Below are 23,385 nucleotides of genomic sequence, written 5' to 3'. Positions count from 1 at the left end.
GGGCCCAGAAATGCCAAGAATTGACGTATAAACTCGTCTGTGGCTGTTTTTAAAATTATATGTTTTGGACGAGTTTACTTGTCGCACTCTGAAAAAGACAAATTGGGTGAAGACAAGTTAACTCGTCTTTGCCGGGTAAGGGGTTAATCCTTGTAATCTCTGTTCTGGATAACTGGAGTATACATGAAGGCTTACATGGTGGACCATGAGGATCCTTGAGAGCAGCAGTATTGTGCCAAGTAAGAACATGAGGTTGTTTTTCAGACTGAACAGGATCTTCAGCATCCTGTAGTGCAGAAGCACCAGGCAATGCAATTCAGGAAGGCCTTCTTAGTGAATCTTGTTCTGTGGAGCCAGAGTTGTGTGCAGTCATCTTCACTGACTGTGAATGTTTTGATGCTGAAGCTGGCATCTACTGTGTCATCCCAGCTGTAAGTGCACTTTAACGATTTGATCTTACTATTCGTTTATTGTTGTTTAATTACAAACTGATGGAAGTCTTCACCATATCTGTTGCACTCCCGTTTAATCCTGACGAAGTTCTTTGCCAATATGATCCTATGGAAAGGATAGTTATCATTCAGACAGGGTGAGAATGTCTTGTGGTGATAAGCATGGTGATAAACAATGTTCATTGTTGTAGTTGCAACTAAAAGACATTTGCTATCACATGCTGATGATGATAGGTGAACCTGTGCATGCAAGTGTGATAATTATTTATAATGAGGTTTTACCCATGCCAACAATGTGTTTTCACAAGGTTTTCTTTCTCCTCCTATTACATCTCAGTACAATCCTGGGGTTTGCAACTGTGGTGCTGGGAATCAGACCTAGAGTGGAACCTGTTGGTATTGGCATTTTGATCAGATGAACCCAGTGGCTTTTCTGCTCAGAGTGTACAAGCATGTTAAGAGTGTTGTGTCACGATGTAGGCTCCCCTTCTTCATCTGGAATGTCTCCAAGGTTGGGGAAGGTAAAGAACAATGGACACCTCTGGAGTATCATGAGAGGAGATTCCTGGGAGGGCCTATATGGGTTCCTCCTCTGGCTGGATGCCTATTGGTGCCACCATGACTTTTTGAGAGGAAGGGGCATCTGGATTGAGGTCAAGGTCTCTGTTGCCTTTCCTTTAGTGCTGAGTGATGGATGTGTCTGTGTAAATCCAGCAGACACTTGTTCTGCTGGATCTGCAACTCTATGACATCTACTAATTAATGAATTGCAAATTAGATGTAGAAGTTTGGCAGTGTTAAGAGGAGTGCAGGTAATGGGAGAGCTGTGGAGCTCTTGACAACAAATCTTATTTGTTTGCTTGGCTCTCAGAGGTCTCAGATCACTACTTGTACAATCGTAGTCCTCTCCCACTATGGCAAGTAGTTTCTCCCCCCAGGAGGTATGGAGACAAATGCCAGGCAACACAGCATCTGTCTTGGCTCTCTCTGCCAAGAAGGTCATTAACCTCCTCCTTGCACTATTGGGCTTTCCTCCAGACTGGATATCTTGCTTTCCCAGGCAGCAACTTCAGATCAGGCTGGCAGGATCTAGTGACTTGGTCTCATCTGGTGATCCTGAGGAAAAAGAATGCCACTCCCACCACAGACCTCCAGATCTCTGTCAGCAAATCGAGATTCAAACTTGCCTTTATTGGCCATCTCTGGGGCAATATTTCCAACGCCGTAATGGTGAAGGTGAGTTCCTGGATTTTAGCAATTGACTTTGTGCACAGATGAGGATTAAAAATGGTACTGGAATGCCCCAAGTTTCCAGCAGTACCTCTGGTGAGTGCAAGATAGCTGAGAGAGTTTTGTCGAGATGTGCCAAACATAATGGCAGGGATAGTGTAAAATTGAGTGAGATAACTTGTGAGAGCACATGATTTGGAAATGCCGGTGTTGGACTGGAGTGTACAAAGTTAAAAATCACACACCAGAAGAGTGTTATAGTCCAACAGGTTTATTTGGAAGCACTAGATTTTGGAGCACTGCTCCTTCATCAGGTGATCATGGAGAATAAGATAGTAAGACACAGAATTTATAGCAAAAGTTTACAGTGTGATGTGACTGAAATTATACATTGAAAAAGACCCGGATTGTTTGTTAAGTCTCTCATCTTTTGGAATGACCATGTTGTTTTCAGTTCTTTCATGTGTAAATCGCAAAACCTTTTCAAAAAAGTTATATTCTCAAGTGCACTTTAACAATTGGTGTCATGTTGGCCTGAATAAGGTATGGAAGGTGTTAACTCCCTGTGAGGCTGTCTGTGCCACAATGGTCAGACTGATTCATTTCTAAAAAGCAGACTTACAGAATTTTACGTGGATTCATGCAATTTTTGAGAAAAGTAAAATGTAATTCTGCAAGTACAAATTCACCCCACAAACTTGTGTGTGTGTGTGTGTGTGTGTGTGTGGCAGTGGGGGCGGGGGAATATGAGTGTCTGTGCGAGGGTGTGAGAGTGTAAAGGAGTTTAAGTCTGTGAGAGGGTGTGAGAGTGTAAGTGAGGGTCTGAGTATTGTGAGGGTCTGAGTATTGTGTGTGTCTGTGTCTGTCCATCTGTCTCTGTGTGTGGCTACAATGCATTGGGGTTACCTGTAGTGTGATATGAACCCAAGGTCCTGTTTAGGCCATCCCATGGATACCGAACTTGACTATCAGCCTCATGCTCGGCCATGTTTCGTTGTTGCCTGTCCCAAAGTCCATCTTGGAGGACAGTCAGCTGAAGGTCCGAGGTCAAATGGCCCGGACCGCTGAAGTGTTCTTCAACTGGGAGGGAACATTCCTTTGGTGTCTTACAATCTTATTCTCCACAATCACCTGATGAAACAGCAGCGCTCCAAAAGTTAGTGCTTCCAAATAAACCTGTTGAACTATAACCTGGTGTTGTGGATTTTTAAATGTGAGAGCACAGTGCGAAACCCTCCATGAAACTTGACAAAATTGACATATATTGCTGGCAAATTTAAGCTAATTTTCTTTACATTTGTAGAGAATTTGTGTTTTAGAATTTGCTTTATTGTTATGTTTTTACCATCTGGAAAAAGTTAATAAGTTCATAGGATATAGGAGCAGAAGTAGGCCATTTGGCCCACCAAGTTTGCTCCACCATTTGATCATGACTGATATACTCCTCACCCCCATTTTCCTGCCTTCTCTCCATATCCCTTCAAGCCATTACCAATTAAAATCTGTCTAACTCCTCCATAAATTTACTCACTGTCCCACCGCAATTTGGGGTAGTAAATTCCACAGATTTGCAACCCTTTGGGAGAAGAAGTTTCTTCTCAACTCTGTTTTAAATTTGCTACCCCTTATCTTAAGACTATGACCTCTTGTCCTAGAATGCCCCACATGAGGAAGCATCCCCTCCACGTCTATTTTATCCAATCCTTTTATCATCTTGAATACCTCAATTTGATCTCCCCTCATTCTTCTAAATTCCAGACAACATGCGCCTAAACTGTTCAATCTCTCTTCATATGACAAATCTCTCAACTCTGGGATCAATCTAGTGAACCTCCTCTGAACTGCCTCCAATACCTCTACATCTTTCCTCAAATAATGGGACTAAAACTGTGCACAATACTCCAATATGCGAAAATGAACGTTATTTCAATGGCACTTTAAAATAAACGCGTGACTAGGTTTTTCCGTATTTGTACCTCCTGCTAATGAAGGTAAGCAGAGAAAATGTTTTCACTCCTTTGCTGGTTTGTTAGACTGTCTGTAAACAATAAATCTCAAAAGCTAGTAAAGTAAAACCTAAGTAGGAAATAGCCGAAGGGAATACTGATCACTCTTGGCAAAGCTGTGAAGTTGGATCATTGGGATAAGAGGCAAATTGATGTATTTCAAGAGTATTCTCGGTTGTTTGATTTAGAATATTGTGGATGATCTTAGCTGCTGTGTTGTAATTTGGCCTATTTCAAAATGTGAGCAGTGTTTTCAGAGCAAGTTATTGGATTTAGATTAGCATGAAGCCTCCTCAGTGATGTGGTCCTTAGATATTGATAGAAGAGTGAAGCTTTCAGCTCTGCAGTCACAGAGCATCAATCCTTAAGGAAGAATGGCCTAATTGCAACAATGTTGAGTTCACACAGCATGTTGGAACTTTGTACTTTCCTGAGTGTCCTTTCTTTGTTTGCTTTTGTTTCTGCCTGTTTCACTCAACTCACTTTTTTTGCTTCTTTGTTGAGATACTTGTGCTGCTTCAATATTAAACTGGCACATCATTTCAATTATTGAGTTTGTCTCATATGAGTAGAATGTTTCGAGAAATAAGCCATGCCATGGGCTTGCTTTGGACTTGTTCCTCTTCCCTCTGTCTCTTTTCCCCTTGCCACTCTTTTTATTCTCATCCTGAACATGGACCTTGGGAGTTAAATGCATGCATTTCTGATGATAAATCCAGTGATTGTCTCAGTGAAAATGATAATGATGTGATATTCTTGAAATTTGCTTCAAATTGCCGATCTAGTGTCATGATTCTGGGGATTCATTTATGGCACAAGTTATAGGCAAGATCTGTTGAATCTCAGTTGTTATGAGAAGAAATGTTCACAAACTATTTTCAAGTGGTTATTTTCAATGCATAAGACATTATAAATTTTGCCCATTTCATAACAACATTATGTATGTAGGATATATTTTGTTTAGGCGGAAGTTTCCTGATGAAGGGCTTTTGCCTGAAACATCGATTATCTGCTCCTCGTATGCTGCCTGACTTGCTGTGCTTTTCCAGCACCACACTGTCGACTCTGTATTTTGTTTAGTTGGAATGTACCTAAATATTCTATGATGTTGAAACATGTAAGAACTCCTACCCTAAAAATTGCACTGTCAGGCAGTGCAAATATTTTAAGTGAAAGACTATATCTATGGAGGGTCCCGTATTTAGGAACACTGATTTGCAGATGCTCATACTTATGAACAGGATCCCATTCGGAGGGTGTACTTTTAAAGATCTGATACATGAACATTCCCAGTACATACGGACAGCTACTTTGATTGTCCTTGATTGTGTTATGACTTGGGTACAAATCAACATACGAGCATAATCATGAACGTAACCTGTTTGCATCCTGGGGACTGCAGGTAACATGCTTAACAGAACCCCATAATATATGCAGCACACAAAGATCGGGATATGTGTTGCAGCAGCTTTCAAAATTTATTTTTCCTTTTCTAATTTTTGTTTTGCTGCATTTTTATGGTTCTCTGGTGAGATGTTTCACTTTGCATAGTACTGTCCATTTGATAATGGTATTAGTACAGTTTTGGAATGGCGCTAACTAATATCCTGGGTTTGCTATTAATGACAGTATTTTATGGAATCCTGTGGAGTGTTTGAGGAGGAGATGCAGGCATTGTTTGTTCTATAGACATTGTTTTTGCCTATACACTGCCATATCTGTGAATCTTTGAGAACTTATCTAATCATAAATAAAATACTTGCAATTTTAAGGTTGCAGTTTTTGTATTTAAGTGTCACTAAACGTTTACGTCTTGTTCACTTTTAAAAGTATCCCAAGTGCAGGGCATGTATATTTTCCTGCCTTATGTTACATTCAACCATGCATTATGGACATAACAAGTCAACATTACTATCTCCTTCAGGTGGTCTCTCAATCCTGCAAAGACTAGATATTACTTTAAGTTGAGCATTGGGGCAAGTCAAACAAGTTAATTATGAGTAGGATGAGGCCATTCAGCCCTCAAGCTTGCTCTACAATTTAAAAGACTTATCTGATTGTGGCATCTATTTTGTTGTCTACTCCCTATGTCCTTTAACTTCTTTGTCAGACAAGAATCTATCTAATAGTATCTTAAACACATTCAATGCTCAGCCTGCACTGCTGTTTTGGGAGAAAGTCCTGCATATTAATAGCTCAATAAGAGCAAAATTCCTCCTCTGTCTTAGATGGGAGACTCTTATTTTTAAATTCTCCCCTCATTTTTGTTTTCTCCCAGAAATAGATTCTTGCATTGAAATTGGCATAAATGTTGATTTGCATTGATCCAGAAGTACAATAACGAAAATAAAGTTGTTGCACTTGTATTACATCTTTCAGACCTTCCAAAGCAGTCCCTGTAGGCAAATGTGGCAACAACTATTTGCTAGGGGTGGTGATTTATTGGTGCTATCACTAGACTATTAACTCCTGATCCAAGTCTTGTTCTGGGACCTGGGTTCAAATCCTGCCATGGCAGAATTTGAATTCAGAAAAGAAAAAATCGGAAATTGAGAGTCTAATGATGACCATGAAACTGTTTATGATTGTTGGAAAAATCTATCTGATTCATGACTGTCCTTTTGGGATGGAAATCTGCTGTCTTTACCTGGTCTGTATGTGACTCCAGACCCACAGCAATATGGATGTCTCTTAATTGGCCTCCGTCAATTATGGATGGACAATAAATGTTGGCCTAGCTGGTGATGCCCACATCCCATGGATGAAGTAAAAAATATATGCTCAGCAGAATTACTTAGCTGATTAGTTCATCTATTTTGGTGGTGTTAATTGAGGAGTCATTGTTGGACAAGATACCGAAAAGGTGGCACTTTACATTTCTTTTGGCGATAGTGATAATGCTGCTCCTTTAACAAGGTTATGGTGTCCTTGGGTTTTTTTTTCAGAGAGGTAGCAAAAGACACAAACTCCGAAAAGTCTCAGTTGGCATGGGTTTTAGGGGCTGTTTGATTGTAGCTAACAGATACTGCTTCAGGCAAAGGCTTCTAAGATTTAAAAAAAAGTTGTACAATGAAAGGGGAATGGCCAGTTCTCCCAGCTCATCTTTCTTTGGTTTGGTCTGGCTATTCACTGAAGGCACTCAGGTAGTTTTGAAGCTGCTGGACCCAAAGTTGCAGGTCCACTCTGCTAGTCTCTCTGTGACTTCTCTCCTATAAGACTCTGGGTTTGATTTTCCCTTTTATTTCAAAGGGCATTTATGGAGATTTTTGCAAATATTGGGAACAGTGTCATTAAGTTGGTATAGTCTGTTGGGTTTTCGGATAGTTTATGGTTTTTGGTATTCTGTTCTCTTTTGTTTGAGTTCATTCAGTAATCTTGTAAATAAATTCTGTTTTGTTTGAAACTACATGGTTTGACCAACTGCATTCTTTTGGAATATCCATGTAACACATGCTGAAGACAACTCGCAAAGTTATGGTCTGGGCTACTTTCTTAAACAATTTTGATGAGTCTGGCCTGGTCCATAACAATAGAAATGCGGAAATGTCAATATTGATATACTTTTGGATCGAAGATTTTAAAACTGTGTAAGACTTATTTTTCCTTTGCTTAGTTCATACGGTTTTAAGTGGAATCTTTTCTTTGTCAATATTTTGCATTTTCCGTAAATGAAAGTAAAAGAAAGTTTACACAACAGAATAACAGCAAATTAATTTAGTAACTAATTTATTGATAGGTTTATCTTTTTATCTTTTAAGATTGCAAGGATTTTTTTCACATACCTTTCCACAGGGGTGGCACAGTGGCTCAGTAGTTAGCATTGCTGCCTCACAGCACTGGGTCCCTGGTTCGATTCCAGCCTGGGGCGGCTTTCTGTGTGGAGTTTGCACATTCTCCCTGTGTCGGCATGGGTTTCCTCTGGGTCCTCCGGTTTCCTCCCACAGTGCAAAGATGTGCAGGTTAGCTGAATTGGCCATGATAAATTGCCCATAGTGTTAGGTGCATTAATCAAAGGGAAATGGGTCTGAGTGGGTTACTCTTCAGAGGGTCAGTGTGGACTGATTGGGCCGAATGGCCTCCCATACTGTAGGGAATCTAATCTAATTTAATCTAATCTTTTGAAAGCTTAATTAATGAATTTTGATAATGATTGTTCATTGCAAAATAGGTCATTCAAAATAAAACAATACTGAAGAAGCAAGATGTTTAGCATGAGGGCAGACTCATGATGTGGTTTTCATAGTATTTGTTGAGCAATCCCTATTTTACCACATTACTGCTGCATTACTACATGGACAACTTACATGTCTGCAAAATCTTGTAAGGTGCTTGATAAAGCTGAAAGCTGGTCAAGTAGCATTCTGGAGGTGAATGTAGAAATGAGAGAAGAAATGATTGCAGGTTTCTGCTATGTTTGGACAGAAATGAAATGGAAATTTAAAACAGAAAACATCCCAAGACACCCTATAGAGAGTAATGGTGAGACAGAGAGAAGATATTATTGAATACATTCAAGGCCAGCAGGAGGATAAATGGGTAGATTTGTGATCTGTTGGGAAGTTGAAAGATAATGGGAAGCAGGTAGGAAAAAGGAGTTGAGGCAGAAGATCAGCTGAGATGATGCTGAATGATGAGCTGGCTTAAAGGGCTTCATGGTCAAGTCTTGCTTCAGTTTACATTCTTTGGAGGAGGATAGAGTTGAACTTTATGAACACTATGAAGGGGTGCTAGACAACGTCTAATAGATACTTCAGTTGCTGAGTAGGTTCCTGTAATCCATATGAAAACAAGCTTCAGGTACCTGAACTCAATATTTTAGTGGAACAGTCACCGTTCTAGTGTCACTGATATTATAATTGTTATCTAAGGTCATCTCAATCCTTTGAGATAACTCTTAGATTTTAAATGAACATAATATCTTGAAGGCATAATATTCCTTTCTGAAAGTTAAAAATTCAAATCTTGGTGACAATAAGAAAGGCGACTCGCTAATTTTTTTGTCCATACCAAAGTTGATTGATAGAATAGATATTGTCTTAGTTAAATTTAAATTTAAAGGCTTCTCTTTGGTACTGGATTACAACAAAAAAGGAATTTCGAAGCGCAATAAGCTAAAAGTGCTAGTCTATGAGCAATAGAAGTTAGAACTGGGGGAAATAAATGACTGCATAGTTGAACATGGAAATTGTTTGACAAAAAGTGGTTGAGTTTTATCTACCATCCTGATTATTGCATGATTGAATGATAATGGAGTTTTTGGCTAATGATGATCAATCTCTTACCAGTTTGCTGACGGAACCAGACATGAGGGGAGGGTAAATCCCAGTGGTGGAAAGCTTTGGAACTACAGGTCCATAGCTGCCTGTTTCCTCCAGGCATGTTATACTGACCACATTGTCTCATGTTACTCATGTACAGTTTTCCATCATATTATTTTCTGTAAAATAATCTACCTAACTTATATTTGAAGCAATCAATATTATCTGCTTTCACAGTCTCCTTTGGAAGCCTATTCCAAAAATTGAGCACTCGGCTATTGAAATAATATTTCCTCAGATTGGTTTAGAGCATACTCCATTTTAATCATTTCCTCTGGTTCACCTGTTCAGGGCAAGAGAAAGTAAAACAGATTGCCCTAGTCTACATTATCTAGACCTTTTAGAATCCTGAAAACAGGCAGCATTTCACCTCTTGACTTTCTTTCTATTTGCGTAACGTGATTCTCAATGTGATCTTTCTGCTCCCTCAATCGTTCTGGTTGGTCTTTTTGTGTCTCCTTATAATTAATTGTTTTTTTGGACAGTGATGACCAGAACTTTACTCAGTGGATGAAGTGATTTGTGAAATGACAGCATTTCCTTTTCTTTTTGATTTAACAGTGGCCTTGTAACTTCTCTCAACATCTGATTTACTTTGCTAACTGTTATGAAAATTGTTGTAATAGTTTGTTTTTGGTCAGGATCTTGTGAACACTTTAGTCTCCTGACAGGTTGTTTTCTTAGTTTAGTTTATCATAGGACATTAATTTGTAATGACAGACCTGTGCAGCTAGAAAATTAAAATATATGCTTTACTTTTGTGCTATATGTATTACATTGAGATGGGAACCATAATATGTCGTTGAAAATAACTGTGCAGGAGAAGAGACACATATATATGCCACTATATTCCCCAAAGGTCAGAAAATGATGGTTAAAGTGTAATTATTTAGAAAAAAATTGAGTCATATCACAAAGGTTTCAAATATCTTTTTGCAGAATATATTTCTTATCCTGCCAGGTCATCTGCAAAACTTGGGGCGAAAACAAACGTTTGTAGATTTTCCTTCATGATTTGATAAGCTGAGGTTTTATTGCTGTCTATCAAAAAAATGCAAGTGCCAATCCTGAAATTTAACCACAGAACTAAAGATATGGATGAGGTGTTCTATTGTCATAAACCCAAATTGCACAACCATAATTGAATAGAGGATAAGTTGGATTAGCATGTTTATGAAATACAAAACCCTCAAGGGAGTGATCTGAACTACTGTACCATTTTAAAAAAAAATCATGTAAAGTAAACCCAAACTTTAATCTTGTAAATTACAACTGCAAATATGTTGATAAATTGTGAGTAATTTACAGATTAATTAAAATGTACTATTTGGAAAAAAAATGTTTTTTGATTTGGATTATTTGGAATGAAAAGTTGTAGTGGGACAAAATCTGATGGGCTTAAATGTTTTTGGTTGCAATATTTCTTCCTTCTTCCTTTCTTTCGTTCATGGGATGAGAGTTCCACAGCATTAATTGGCCGGAGTGACTTTCCCAAATGACAAAATGGCACCTGCACAGACACTGACCATGACACAACACTGTCTGCATGTGCACTCCTAACAGCACCATGTTCCTTCATGGTGACATCACATGAGCGACTGCATGCACTGTCATGCTTCAGGATGGCTAGCGCATCTGTTTTCTCTAACCATGCTGCTGGACCCTGTTCAGCCACCGCTGCTTTGCCATCTAGACCTGTATAGTCACAACCTTCGGTTTACCACCCACCCTGCAGGGCTGTGGGCACCTTCCCGGAGTTGGAAAGCATACTCAGAACCAGGGCTGCTGCACCTCCTGTTCTTCCCTACCGTTTTCTGACCTCCAACGCTCATTTTCAATGTAGGATGGCAGCACTGTTTGCTTTTTTTTTGTTTTTGGATATCTGCACCAGAAACAGCCTACATTGGTCATCCCTAATTGCATTTTAGAAGTGGTGGTAGAGCTGTCTTCTTAACTGCTACAGCCCATGTGGTACAGGAGTGCCTGCAGTACAGTTAGGTGGGAATTTCTTAATTTTGATCTAGTGATGGTGAATGAGAGGCATTATACTTCCAAGTCAAGATGGTGCACAAGTTGGAGAGGAACTTGCATGTGGTGATTTTCCCATGCATATGGTGCCTGAGTACTTCTGGGTGCTCAAGGTAATGGGTTGGAAGGGTGCCATCAAAGAATCTTTGGCACATTGCTGCAGTGCATCTTGGAAATGTGCCAGTGATGAAGAGAGTCAATATTTAAGTTGATAGTCACAGAGATATGTAGCACAGAAACAGACCCTTCGGTCCCCAACTTGTCCACGCCGATCAATATCCTAAATTAATCGAGTCCCATTTGGCACCTATTCATGTACCCATTGAAATGCCTTTTCAATATTGTAATTGTACCAGCCTGCACCAACTCCTCTGGCAGCTCATTCCAAACAAGCACCACCCTCTGCATACTCATAAAATAGAATCCCTACAGCCCAACAAGTGCACCGACCCTCCAAAGAGTAACCCACCCAGACCCGTTTCTCTACCTTATTATCCTATACTTACCCTGATTAATGCACCTAATCTACACATCCCTGAACACCATGAGCAATTTAGCATGGCCAATTCACCTCAACTGCACATCTTTGGATTGTGGGAGGAGACCAGAGCACCCAGAGGAAATCCACGTTGACATGGGGAGAATGTGCAAACTGTACACAGACAGTTGTCCTAGGCTAGAATCAAACCCGGGTCCCTGGCACTGTGAGGTAGCAGTGCTAACCACTGAGCCACCATGCTGCATGAAAATGTTGCCCCTTACATCCCTTTTAAATCTTGTCCCTCCCACTTTAAACCTATGTCCTCTAGTTTTGGACTCACCTACCATGGGGAAAGGACCTTGGCCATTCTCTCTAACCATGTTCCTCATGATTTTATAAACCTCTATTAGGTTACCCCTCAGCCGCTGGCATGCAAGGGTAAATAGTTTTATCAATAATTTTCATACCTTCTTACCATTTTAAGTCCATACATTCTGTCGTCTATTCTTCCTCCAAACATGAATCACATTTTAGCACATTATATTTCCTCTGTCAATGCTTTAAATCTACCTCGTATGATACAGATGGCAAAATATATTATATGATGGGACATAGCAAACTCTGTTATACTCAGTACCTTCGTGATGCACATTGTTATAGTTGTTGTGGTTCTGTTCGCCGAGCTGGGAATTTGTGTTGCAGACGTTTCGTCCCCTGTCTCAGTGACATCCTCAGTGCTTGGGAGCCTCCTGTGAAGTGCTTCTGTGTAGTTTCCTCTGGCATTAAGAGTGATTTTGTATCTGCCGCTTCCGGTTGTCAGTTCCAGCTGTCCGCTGCAGTGGCCGGTATATTGGGTCCAGGTCGATGTGCTTATTGATTGAATCTGCGGATGAGTGCCTGTCTCTAGGAATTCCCTGGATGTTCTCTGTTTGGCTTGTCCTATAATAGTGGTGTTGTCCCAGTCGAACTCATGTCACTTGTCATCTGCGTGTGTGGCTACTAAGGATAGCTGGTCATGTCGTTTCGTGGCTAGTTGGTGTTCATGGATGCGGATCGTTAGCTGTCTTCCTGTTTGTCCTCTGTAGTGTTTTGTGTAGTCCTTGCATGGGATTTTGTACACTACATTGATTTTGCTCATGCTGGGTATCGGGTCCTTCGTCCTGGTGAGTTGTTGTCTGAGAGTGGCTATTGGTTTGTGTGCTGTTATGAGTCCTAGTGGTCGCAGTAGTCTGGCTGTCAGTTCAGAAATGTTTTTGATGTATGGTAGTGTGGCTAGTCCTTTGGGTTGTAGCATGTCCTCATTCCGTTGTCTTTCCCTTAGGCATCTGTTGATGAAATTGTGGGGATATCCGTTTTTGGCGAATACATTGTATAGGTGTTCTTCTTCCTCTTTTTGCAGTTCTGGCGTACTGCAGTGTGTTGTGTCCCTTTTGAACAGTGTCTTGAATCAACTTCTTTTGTGTGTGTTGGGGTGGTTGCTTTTGTAGTTTAGGACTTGGTCTGTGTGTGTGGCTTTCCTGTATACCTTTGTGGTGAATTCTCCGTTCGGTGTTCTCTGTACCATCACGTCTAGGAATGGGAGTTGGTTGTCCTTTTCTTCCTCTCTAGTGAATCAGATTCCTGTGAGTGTGGCGTTGATGATCCGGTGTGTGTTCTCTATTTCTGTGTTTTTAATGATTACAAAGGTATCATCTACATATCTGATCCAGAGTTTGGGTTGAACTTGTGGTAAGACTGTTTTGTTCTAACCTTTTGTGTTCTAACCACTACTATTATAGGATAAGCCAAACAGAGAACAGCCAGGGAATTCCTAGAGGCATGGCACTCATCCACAGATTCAATCAATAAGCACATTGACCTGGACCCAATATTCCGGCCACTGCAGCGGACAGCTGGAACTGACAGCCGGAAGCGGCAGATACAAATCACTATAAATGCCGGAGGAAACATCACAGAAGCGCTTCACAGAAGGCTCCCAAGCACTGAGGATGTCACCTAGACAGGGGACGAAACGTCTGCAACACAAATTCCCAGCTTGGTGAACAGAACCACAAAAGGAGCACCCGAGCTACAAATCTTCTCCCAAATGTTGTTATAGTCTTTCAGAAAACTGACCTCCCTCAGGGACAAATCCTTATTGGGTCTGGAAGTTTGAGACTGGGCAGGGAATGGGTGTTTTAAAATGTCACTAAGTTAGTTTGTCAAACTTTGGTTCTCATGGACATTTCTCTGCATTATATTCTATCCGCCAATTTCATGCCCATCAATGAATCTGTCCATATTTGTTAACAGCCTCTCTGGTCATCCCCACAGCTTTGTCTCCCACCCAACGTGGTTTTGTCAGTGAACATAGAGGCAGTACACTTGTTCTCTTCGTCTAAATAATTAACATTGATTGTAAATGTCTATGTCTTTGGCAATGACCCTTCTGAAACCCACACTAGTACTAGCTTACCAAGCTGGCAGTGATGAAAAGTCATCTAGACCCAAAACATTAACTTGTATTTTTTCTCTATGGATGTTGCCTGATTGGCTGTGATCTCCAGCAATTTTTGTTTTCAGTCAAGTTGCTCACCAGCCAATCCTCTAACCTCCAGGACACAGCAAACACTTACACTGACTGTGCAATTGGCCTTACCATTATAATATTCAGTCAAAGAACTGTCAGAGTTGGGAATGGTGGGAGACACAGAGAGGAGCACAGAGGCACGCAGAGAGAGAGAGAGAGAGACACAGGGAGGGAGACTCATAGAAAATGACAGACCAGAATTGAGAGGGAGAACAGTAATTCACTTCAATGTAACTGTCACTCTGTACATAAACCACCCCAAATCTCTCAATTGGATTCCAATTGATAAGTCACTTTCATGCACCTGTTATTCTAAATGTAAACTACCATTAACACCTTGATTAGATTCCTATGTGTAGCTTACTTCCAAGTATCATTTATTCAAGATGTAAACCACACCAAATCCCTCTAGTATACTATCTGTGACTCACTCCCTGGTACCTATCAAGGTGCCAAATTAAGTATGCTTTGTCCTGGATGATGTTGACATTCTTGAGTGTCATCAGAGCTGTTCTTGTCCTACAGCTAGAGAGAATTCAGTCGCATTCCTGACTTGTATCTTGTAGATTGTAGATAGAAATTAGGAAATTAGTTGCTTGTTCCCAACCTTGAAGCTATTTTTAGAATCATAGAATTTATATGGCTGACACAGTTAAGTTTTGGTCAGTGGAAACCTCTGGAAAGTTGATGATCGGGGAGTCAACGATGGTAATTCAGTTGATTAGGAGGAAGTGAGGACTATAGATGCTGGAGATTAAGAATCGAAAAGTGTGGCACTGGCAAAGCTGTGTATATCAGGCAGCATCTGAGGAGCAGGAGTGTCGACATTTCGGGCATAAGCCCTTCATTCCTTTAGCAACCAAATGCTGTTTCTCTATGTGGGTTGTGCTTCCAGTCCATGAGTGTTTTGCGTTTGATTCCCATTTACTCAATTTTATTAAAACATCTCTTCAAAATATATATTATTATTTTAGGAACTTGGATCCTGAAGTTGGGTAAATGGGGTTTTAGTTTTCATTGCTGTGCTTTTCCAGTGCCGCACTTATCTATTAATACAATTGAATGTCAAGGAAGATGGTTAGTTTCCCTCTGAAGGAAGATGTGATTGCCTGGCATTTATGTGACAGAAATGCCACTTGCCTGTTAGCAATGAAGCCTGTGTATTGGTTAGGTCTTGCTGAATGCTGTATTCCGTTTCAGGCAAGCATCCCCACTTCTGACTTGAGTTGGAGTGAAGGTAATTGATGATGTGGCTTGAGATGTTTGGGCCTACAACATGATCTTAAAGAGCTCCTGCAATGATGGTCTGGAACTGATGACAGTTAGCAACCAAAATTCTCTCTCTCTTTATGTGGGTCGTGCTTCCAGTCCATGAGTGTTTTGCATTTGATTCCCATTTACTCAATTTTATAAAAACATCTCTTGAAAATACATAATATTATTTTGGGAACTTGGATCCTGAAGTTGAAGTAAATGGGATTTTAGTTTTCACTGCTGTGAAGGTTGAATCTTTGTTTAAGAAAGGATCAGAAAGTAATTTAGATCAGTAAGTTAAAGTCAGTTTTCCAAAAAAAAATCATGTGACTGAGCATGCTCCTTGATGAGATAACTGCAGGCTACAGTTGATTTGATTTCAGTGGAAGGCCCAGGGCCATAAGCAGATTCAGTTAGGAAGAGGCATCCTCTAGGCTAACAGAGTTGGAAAGCAGTTTTAAACTGTTTTGGTATCTTCAAAGTAGTTGAAGTCATAGCAAAGTAATTGTATTAGCCTGTCCGTGTATCTCAGGAGAGCCAGAGGGAATCGCATGGTAAATATGCAAAATGTTTCCGAAAGGCAATGGTTACAACTTGAAGATAGCAGTGATCCTTCACCAGGCTATCATGACTTCAAAGGATATTGTTGGGGAATTGATCTTTTTAACTGTTTATGATAAGACCAAAAATTTTTATCTACAATTTTTTTCTTCTTTTATGTAATAAATCTATGAAAGCAATTACAGCTTTGTGTGAATAGGTGCAGTGACTGACCACCATGGTAACCAAATTGCAAAAATAAAACTTAAGGTCTACCAAGTCAGGTTTCACTATGACCATCACATGGGATCATCACAACTATTAGTTGCCACAATCTGTCAAAAAAAACTGCCTTGTTGTCATGGACAGTCACTCTGATCTCACCATTGATTTCAGTTCTCTTGTCTTTGTTTAGACAAAGGTTGCATTGAAGTCTGGAACTGAGTTGTCCTGGCAGAACCCAAACTGAAAGTCGGTAAGCAAATGATTTTGCCTGACCAAAGGCATTTTCCATCACTTTGCTCATGTTGAGATGAGACTCATGGAGCAATAATGGCCTGATTGGATTTGTTCGTCCTTTTGTGGACAGAACCTGTCTGGACGATTTTTCTGTTTTGTTTGTGGAGCCTTTTCCTTTAGTTTATTGCTTAATTGTCCATTGCCATTGATATTTGGATGTGGTAGCATTGCAGAATTTAGATCTAATTCATTGGAATTGATGCATTAGAATGGACTCACATTCAAAATGTTCTTTCTCAAATAATGATTGTTTATCTTTTTTCTTCCTCAGTTTTGAAAGACATTGGAAAATGGGGCGCCACTCCTCAGATAGTGAAGATGATATCAGAAGTCGTCGTAAAAAAAAACACCGGAGGAAATCAACTTCCAGCAGTTCTTCAGATAGCAGAACATTCACGCGGAAAAAATCTAGTCGAAGGACAAGATCACACTCTCGTCACCGCTCCCATTCACGATCCAAGGACAGAAGGTGGGTCTTATCAATTGAGTCATAACGTTAAGAAAGCAGAGTCATGAAGTTATGAAGAAGTCATACTTGATTCAAAATGTTAATGGTGATTTTGTTTCCACAGATGCTGCCAGAACCTCTGAGTTTTTCCAGCATTTCTGTGTTTGGATCTCTTTATAAGATGTTATTGACAAAATCAGCCAGTATACTAGCGAAACAGCCATGTTGAAGATTGACCGATATGAAATTAACATGTTTGTGTGATAAAATCCCAATTGAATAAGGGATTTCTTTAAAGCATTTTTTCCCAACTTGTTTTGTTTTCATTGCATTTTAGATTTACACATACGAATGAAAAATTTATCTTGCTGTCCCTTTTTTCCCAAGCATTTTTCAGTTCCTCATCTTACCATACTTTGTTTTGCCAAACTTCGTTCTTTTCATGTGCCACCAGCAAATATTGTTCATTGTTTGTCTTGTTTTGCTTTTTGAAGATAAAAGACATATCAAATATTTGAAAACAAAAAGTGTTATTGCCAGATACAGAGCAAGTAGCCAGGATTATTCTGACCAATTGGGTAGCGAGTTATTATGGAGTTTGGATCTGAAGTGATTTAATTCCAGTTTAGTTAGGAATAGAGACTACTGATTGTAGGCTGGATCTAGTTTACTTCCTATAGGAGCACTGAAAATTCAGGTAAGTAAGAAACTTTGGAGCTTGTTTTTTTTTACTTTCCTTATGGCAGTGTCACTGTTGTTAAAAATTGAGGATTGGAATAATTTTAACACTGTTGAAATTTATTCTATACATCTCTCTGGCAGAGATATCTTTGTTCCTTCGATTGAAGTTTGAAAAATCCAAGTAAAAGTGACTTCCAGTTTTTGCTGAACATAAACTTGGGAAAGTCAGGCAGAGACGATAACTGAGATGATGCTTTGTCAAGTGAGATGTACAAATTGATATTTATGCGTATTCCATTTCTTTATCTATTGAAATTTAGTGCGAGTTCACTGTAACAAATATATTTTAGTTCAAACAATAAAAAAAGGGTTAGAAACCACAATTTCTTCTTGAATTGAAAATAACAGTTGGGAGATCTCTAGCAGTTCAGCATGTTCAGAGTATCATTTTGAAGTGAAATTCAGTAAGTGTGTATCTTTTGGACAAAAGTACATAACTGCTGATATGGGAAAGTTTATGAACTCTCAGGCTGACTATAATGTGCTCTTACAGTTTTAAAGTTGTCAAAGATGAGTTGAACAGAAAATTCTGGTACATTTCAAGTTATTTACTTCAAAATAACTCTGTAAATTGTTGATGCTAAAGTGGTAGTTGCGAATTACACCATCTAAAAAGTACTGCTGCACTTGTCTTTTTCTTGTTTCCAAAGCTGCACTTGCATGAATCTTTTTGAATTCAACAAAGGAGATTCTATGGGTAAGAGAAAGCATTGAGTTGAAGAGTAACATAATAGATAATGCTTAGAATCAAATTTATCAATTACGATATGACTTGAATTTCATCGCCCAGTATCAGAGATTTTCTTCCATTATGGTGGTGGTCTCTTTAGAGAAACATTCAAGATGAACCATTTTGCAATAAAACTTTAAAACAAAATTGTCTCTTTTTGGAGTGACTGCTCTTGCAATTTTGAGGAGATTGTGATAACTTTGTTCATTTAGTGGTGGCTACAATCTGACTGAAACGAGAAGAAAAAGAAACTGTGATGCAGATGATCACTTAATGTTCAAAAATGATAATAGCTGGAAATTGACAAAATGACACTATCAGATTAAAAATGTGATTGAGGGATTGTTGGAAAGAATTGAGAACTCGTAGAAAGTGCAGTTGGTGAATAGGAGTATGTAAAATAATATTGAGTATGTAGAATTTTTAGATTTGCAGTAGCACATTTAAATAATGAATCCAGAAACAGTTCAAAAGCACATCTTGAAATTATGAAGGTCATGATAAAAAATATTACTAAGACAAAGATTGGAAATCATAATATCCGCTTAAAAATGCAGATCATGGTTGGAAGAAAAGTGTGGTGCTGAAAATACTGTGCTGATTTGATATGCAGGACAAATGACTACAACTGGCTACTATTATATGCAAGACGCTTATATTATCAATGATTAAAATTCAAATATGTTCAACTTGCTTGTACCTTGAATTGTCAGTGCTTTGGTTCAAGTTGGACCTTGTGTTGATATATACCAAAAGAACAAAGCTATTAGTTTTTTCCATTGAATTATTGGCTAGTATCTGTAGTACTTCCTTTGAATAGAATATGCCATTCATTTGTTCTTATCAAAATAGAATCCCATCAGTTGTCACAGAGGTTTGCGCATGATGAACTGTGGAACTGATTCTTGCAATGGTTTCTAACTGAAGACCTTTTTAAAATCTAAATTAAGCTAAGGCTTTCAGAGATTACATAATTATAGATTGTAATATGCACTAGTATATATTATATCTTCAGACATAGACGGCGGTCTAGCAGCAGTTCATCATATGAGGTCCGAAAAAAGCGAAGCAGATCACGGGATCGAGGGAAATCGTACAGATCACGGCGGTCTAGATCAAGAAGCAAGAACAGAAGGTATGGATAAATTATAATTTCTATATTGCAGGGAACATCAATCTTCAGTTAATCTTCAGTTTCAAAGACTCATGGCTGTGTAGCATCTAGAAAGCAATCTGTGCATTGCAATTACAAATCAACTTTCTCAAGTTACTGCATGGGTGCAGCTGTAGTGCATTTCAACAAATTGATAGTTCATTTCCAAAAGCAAAATGAAGGATCTGTTTGCTGGTGTAGGTGGTTGAAAGCATGGTAGGAGCTTTTACAAAGTAGAAGCATGATAAACATAGGTAAAGGAACAGCTAAGCATGCCAATAAGATTAGACTCTAAAGGAGGAAACAGGCCCAACAAGTCCATACCGATCCTCCGAAGGGTAACCCACATAGACCTAGTCCCCTACTCTATTACCTGACATTTACCTCTGACTAATGCATGTAACACTATGGGCAATTTAGCATGGCCAATTCACCTGACATGCACATCTTTGGATAAGGGCAGGACAGTTTTGATTGGAGACTACTGGAAAAGTTAGATTTTGAAGTAATCTTTGTATTCAATCACTATCTATCCTCTCAAGTCCTCTTAACAATTTTGTATGTTTCAATAAGGTTGCCTATCATTTTCCCAAACTCCAATGAGTACATACCCAATAATCTCAACCTGTCCTCCTAAGAAAATCCCTCCATATCTGGAAGCAACCTAGTAAACCTTCTCTGGATTGCCTCTAATGCCATTGCATCTTTCCTTAGATAAAGAGCTCAAAACTGTTCGCAATATTCCAACTGTGGTCTGAATGTGTCTTGCCATAGTTTTAGTAAAACATCCCTATTTTTGTATCCATTCCCTTTGAATGGACACCATACAATGGACTGCGTGCATTGAGGATTGGATATTTGCATTGCTACTCTAAGTCACTGTTGGGTGATGCCATGGGGTTGTAGGAAAAGGAAGAACTATCAAGGAAGCATTTAACTTGTTTTGAGCCTATGGCAGGTTACAAGTGAAGAAATGTCCACTAGGGTAGAGTGCTGGAACAGAAGATGTTGGAAGGTCTTCATAGTTGGATGGGGTGAACAGAGGAAAACAAGACAAAGAAAAATTGGACAATTGTAGCTTATATGCACGTCTGAGTGAACACATGGAGTCTGAGGGTATACGTTCAGAACAAGCATTCAATAAAAATACTGATCTTAGAGTAAAACTTCTGTCTTTAATATTATGAAAAAGCTTGGTTCCTGATTGATGTGGTAATACTGATTCTAGTCCTCAAATGAAATTGTAATTTTAGACCTGAAGAACGAAGATTAGAAACAAACCAGAAGTGGGATGCATGTCCATGTCTCTTCACCAAGGCATTACAGCAACTATATTAAGGTTTCCACCTTCAGTAACAGAGTCTGATTAAATAAATTTTAATTTTACGGGAGATAAGCTATCCACACAGCCCTATTTCATGGCAACATTGGTTGCTGTTTGACCCACTCTCAGAGAACAGTGAAATCAGTCACGCAACACTAGTTGCTGTTCTGTTTGGAACTGTCAATTTAGGCACTAACTGGCAATCAAACTGTACAGCTTACTGGTCTTTCTGGCTAATGTAAAGAGAGATGCATTCACATTCTACTTTACTTCAAAGTTTTTAATTAGAGGAATATTGTCAAATTGATCTTCTTTGAATAATTATTAATGTGATGAAAATTAATGAAGAACTGGTTTTCCTACTGAGCCTGTACTCTTATGGAACTGAACTGAGATTATCTAAATTTCTTTCACACAGGTTTTTAAAAAAAATCTTAAAATTAAGAGCTGGAAATTTGAAATAAAAACTCAAATGTTATCAAGAATTTTCATCAAAACTTGAAATGTTGTGTAAGCAATCCTCATTATGGGCTGGGTTTTGATGAAGGGAGCAACAGGTGCAAGTTAGAATTTTTCAAATTTAGTGACCTGTAGCCAAGTTCACATGAAAAACTACAAACAGTTTGAAAACTGTCGATTTAAAAAATTGCCTGAATGAGGCAGTGGAAAAACCCTCAAAAATCGTTGAGTAAGAAGATTGTTAAGTATAACTGTGGCAAGCACAAGAAAAATATTCCATTAAGTCATCTCAAAATTGAAGTGAAAGGAGGTGGCAAGCACAGACAAAAAAGTTTGAAAAGTTTGCTACATTACAGTTCAGACCAGAGTCCCTAGAAGAACCTCCAATGATATGTGCTTTTAAGAAGGGTTTTCTCTGTCAATTTCCCTTGAAGAGGGATGTTATGAACCTGGTGATGAGGTGTCTGCTCCATGAAAAACAGAGTAAATAACTTTGGCTTTTTGAAAACTTAGATAAAACAAATACAGGACATTGGTTAGGCCACTGCTGGAATATTGCGTGCAATTCTGGTCTCCTTCCTATTGGAAAGATGTTATGAAACTTGAAAGGGTTCAGAAGAGATTTATAAGGCTGTTGACAGGGTTGGAGGATTTGAGCTATAGGGAGAGGCTGAACAGGCTGGGGCTGTTTTCCCTGGAGCGTCGGAGGCTGAGGGGTGATCTTATTGAAGTTTACAAAATCATGAGGGGCATGGATAGGATAAATAGGCGAAGTCTTTTTCCTTGGGTCGGGGAGTCCAGAACTAGAGGGCATAGGTTTAGGGGGAGAGGGGAAAGATATAAAAGAGACGTAAGGGGCAGCTTTTTCACGCAGAGGGTGGTACGTGTATGGAATGAGCTGCCAGAGGATGTAGTGGATGCTGGTACAATTGCAATGTTTAAGAGGCATTTGGTTGGGTATATGAATAGGAAGGGTTTGGAGGGATATGGGCCACGTGCTGGCAGGTGGGACTAGATTGGGTTGGGATATCTGGTCAGCATGGACAGGTTGGACCGAAGGGTCTGTTTCCATGCTGTTCATCTCTATGACTCTATGACTTTAGACCTGAGTGGATGGAGTCTGACTTTCACACTCCCAGGGTTTTAGTTTGGCTTTCAGTTGTTGAAGTTGGGGTTTTGGAGTTGAAGCTACTTGATACTGCTGTCTCTCTGCTGCTGCAAAAGCTTGAGTTCTCTCTCTGCTGTGAGATTCATTCCTTCAGTATGTTGCTCTCCTGGACAGGAGGAGATAGCAGCATGTGAGGGAAATCTGTTTTGCTGAATTTGCCTATGCCAAGGCTGTGCTTATGGAATGCTGCTATATTGGAACAATTGATAAGTAGTAGTTACATAGTAAATTATTTAAAATATTTCAGTACACTTAAAGTTAGGTCAATTCTTTTTTTTGCTGGTATTCTAACTGTGGTGTAAGAGTAAAGTGTGTTTAGCTTAAAACCTGGTAGTTTAACCAATCAAATTGCATCTGGGATGCAGCGCCTTACTCTTGCCTCTAAATAAGAGAGATGTAAGGATCAAGGCTAGTTTTGAGGGGGGTTTGTCTGGTCTATTACAAGTAAGTGTATTTGGTTGGGATCAAAATCTTTAATTCCTGGTTGGGTTTGGGATTATTGGACTCAAAGACATTGAGTGGTGTGTGTTGGTGTTCTCTTTGTGGGTGTTGCATTTGGTTGGTTTAAATAGGCTGTGCCTTGTGTAATAATGGCCCACCGGTGGCTAAGAATTTACTGGGTGTTGACGAAGTCACTTGGGGTGGTGTATAGAAGGTGAATAAGGTAAAAGCTTTCAGAATAGGTGGACATGCTGAAGTTGAGGTTGCCTGTGCCCATGAGGAAAGGAGAGATAATTGCAGCAATAGCTCAGCATTTACAATCAACAGAAATGCAATCAGAATAATTGTAAATGGCTAAAATTTAATTACAAATAAAACAGTTTTGAGTTGCAATTGAAAGCAGAAAGGAGAAAAAAGAATAACCCTAGTAAAAGAAAGGGATATAGAGAGAACTTTTGAACTTCAGAAGTTGGAACTGAAAAATGAAAGTTAACTAAAAATATTGGTGATAGAACAAAAGGTAA

The 23,385-nt window shown here is 39.3% G+C and overlaps 1 protein-coding gene across 1 annotated transcript in view; it reads left to right on the top strand.

The window, feature by feature from the left end:
- Positions 1 to 23,385, top strand: part of rsrc1 (arginine/serine-rich coiled-coil 1) — a 503,072-nt gene that overhangs the window by 55,165 nt on the left and 424,522 nt on the right. Inside the window, exons 2-3 of the mRNA XM_072572745.1 lie at positions 16,669 to 16,866; positions 19,332 to 19,451. Coding sequence (XP_072428846.1) covers positions 16,688 to 16,866; positions 19,332 to 19,451 — 299 coding nt within the window. The 5' untranslated portion in view covers positions 16,669 to 16,687. The remainder of the gene's footprint in view (positions 1 to 16,668; positions 16,867 to 19,331; positions 19,452 to 23,385) is intronic.

This window comes from Chiloscyllium punctatum, chromosome 6 (genome assembly GCF_047496795.1).
Source record: "Chiloscyllium punctatum isolate Juve2018m chromosome 6, sChiPun1.3, whole genome shotgun sequence".
Classification (NCBI taxonomy): domain Eukaryota; kingdom Metazoa; phylum Chordata; class Chondrichthyes; order Orectolobiformes; family Hemiscylliidae; genus Chiloscyllium; species Chiloscyllium punctatum.
This window is presented reverse-complemented; position numbering and strand designations above follow the sequence as displayed.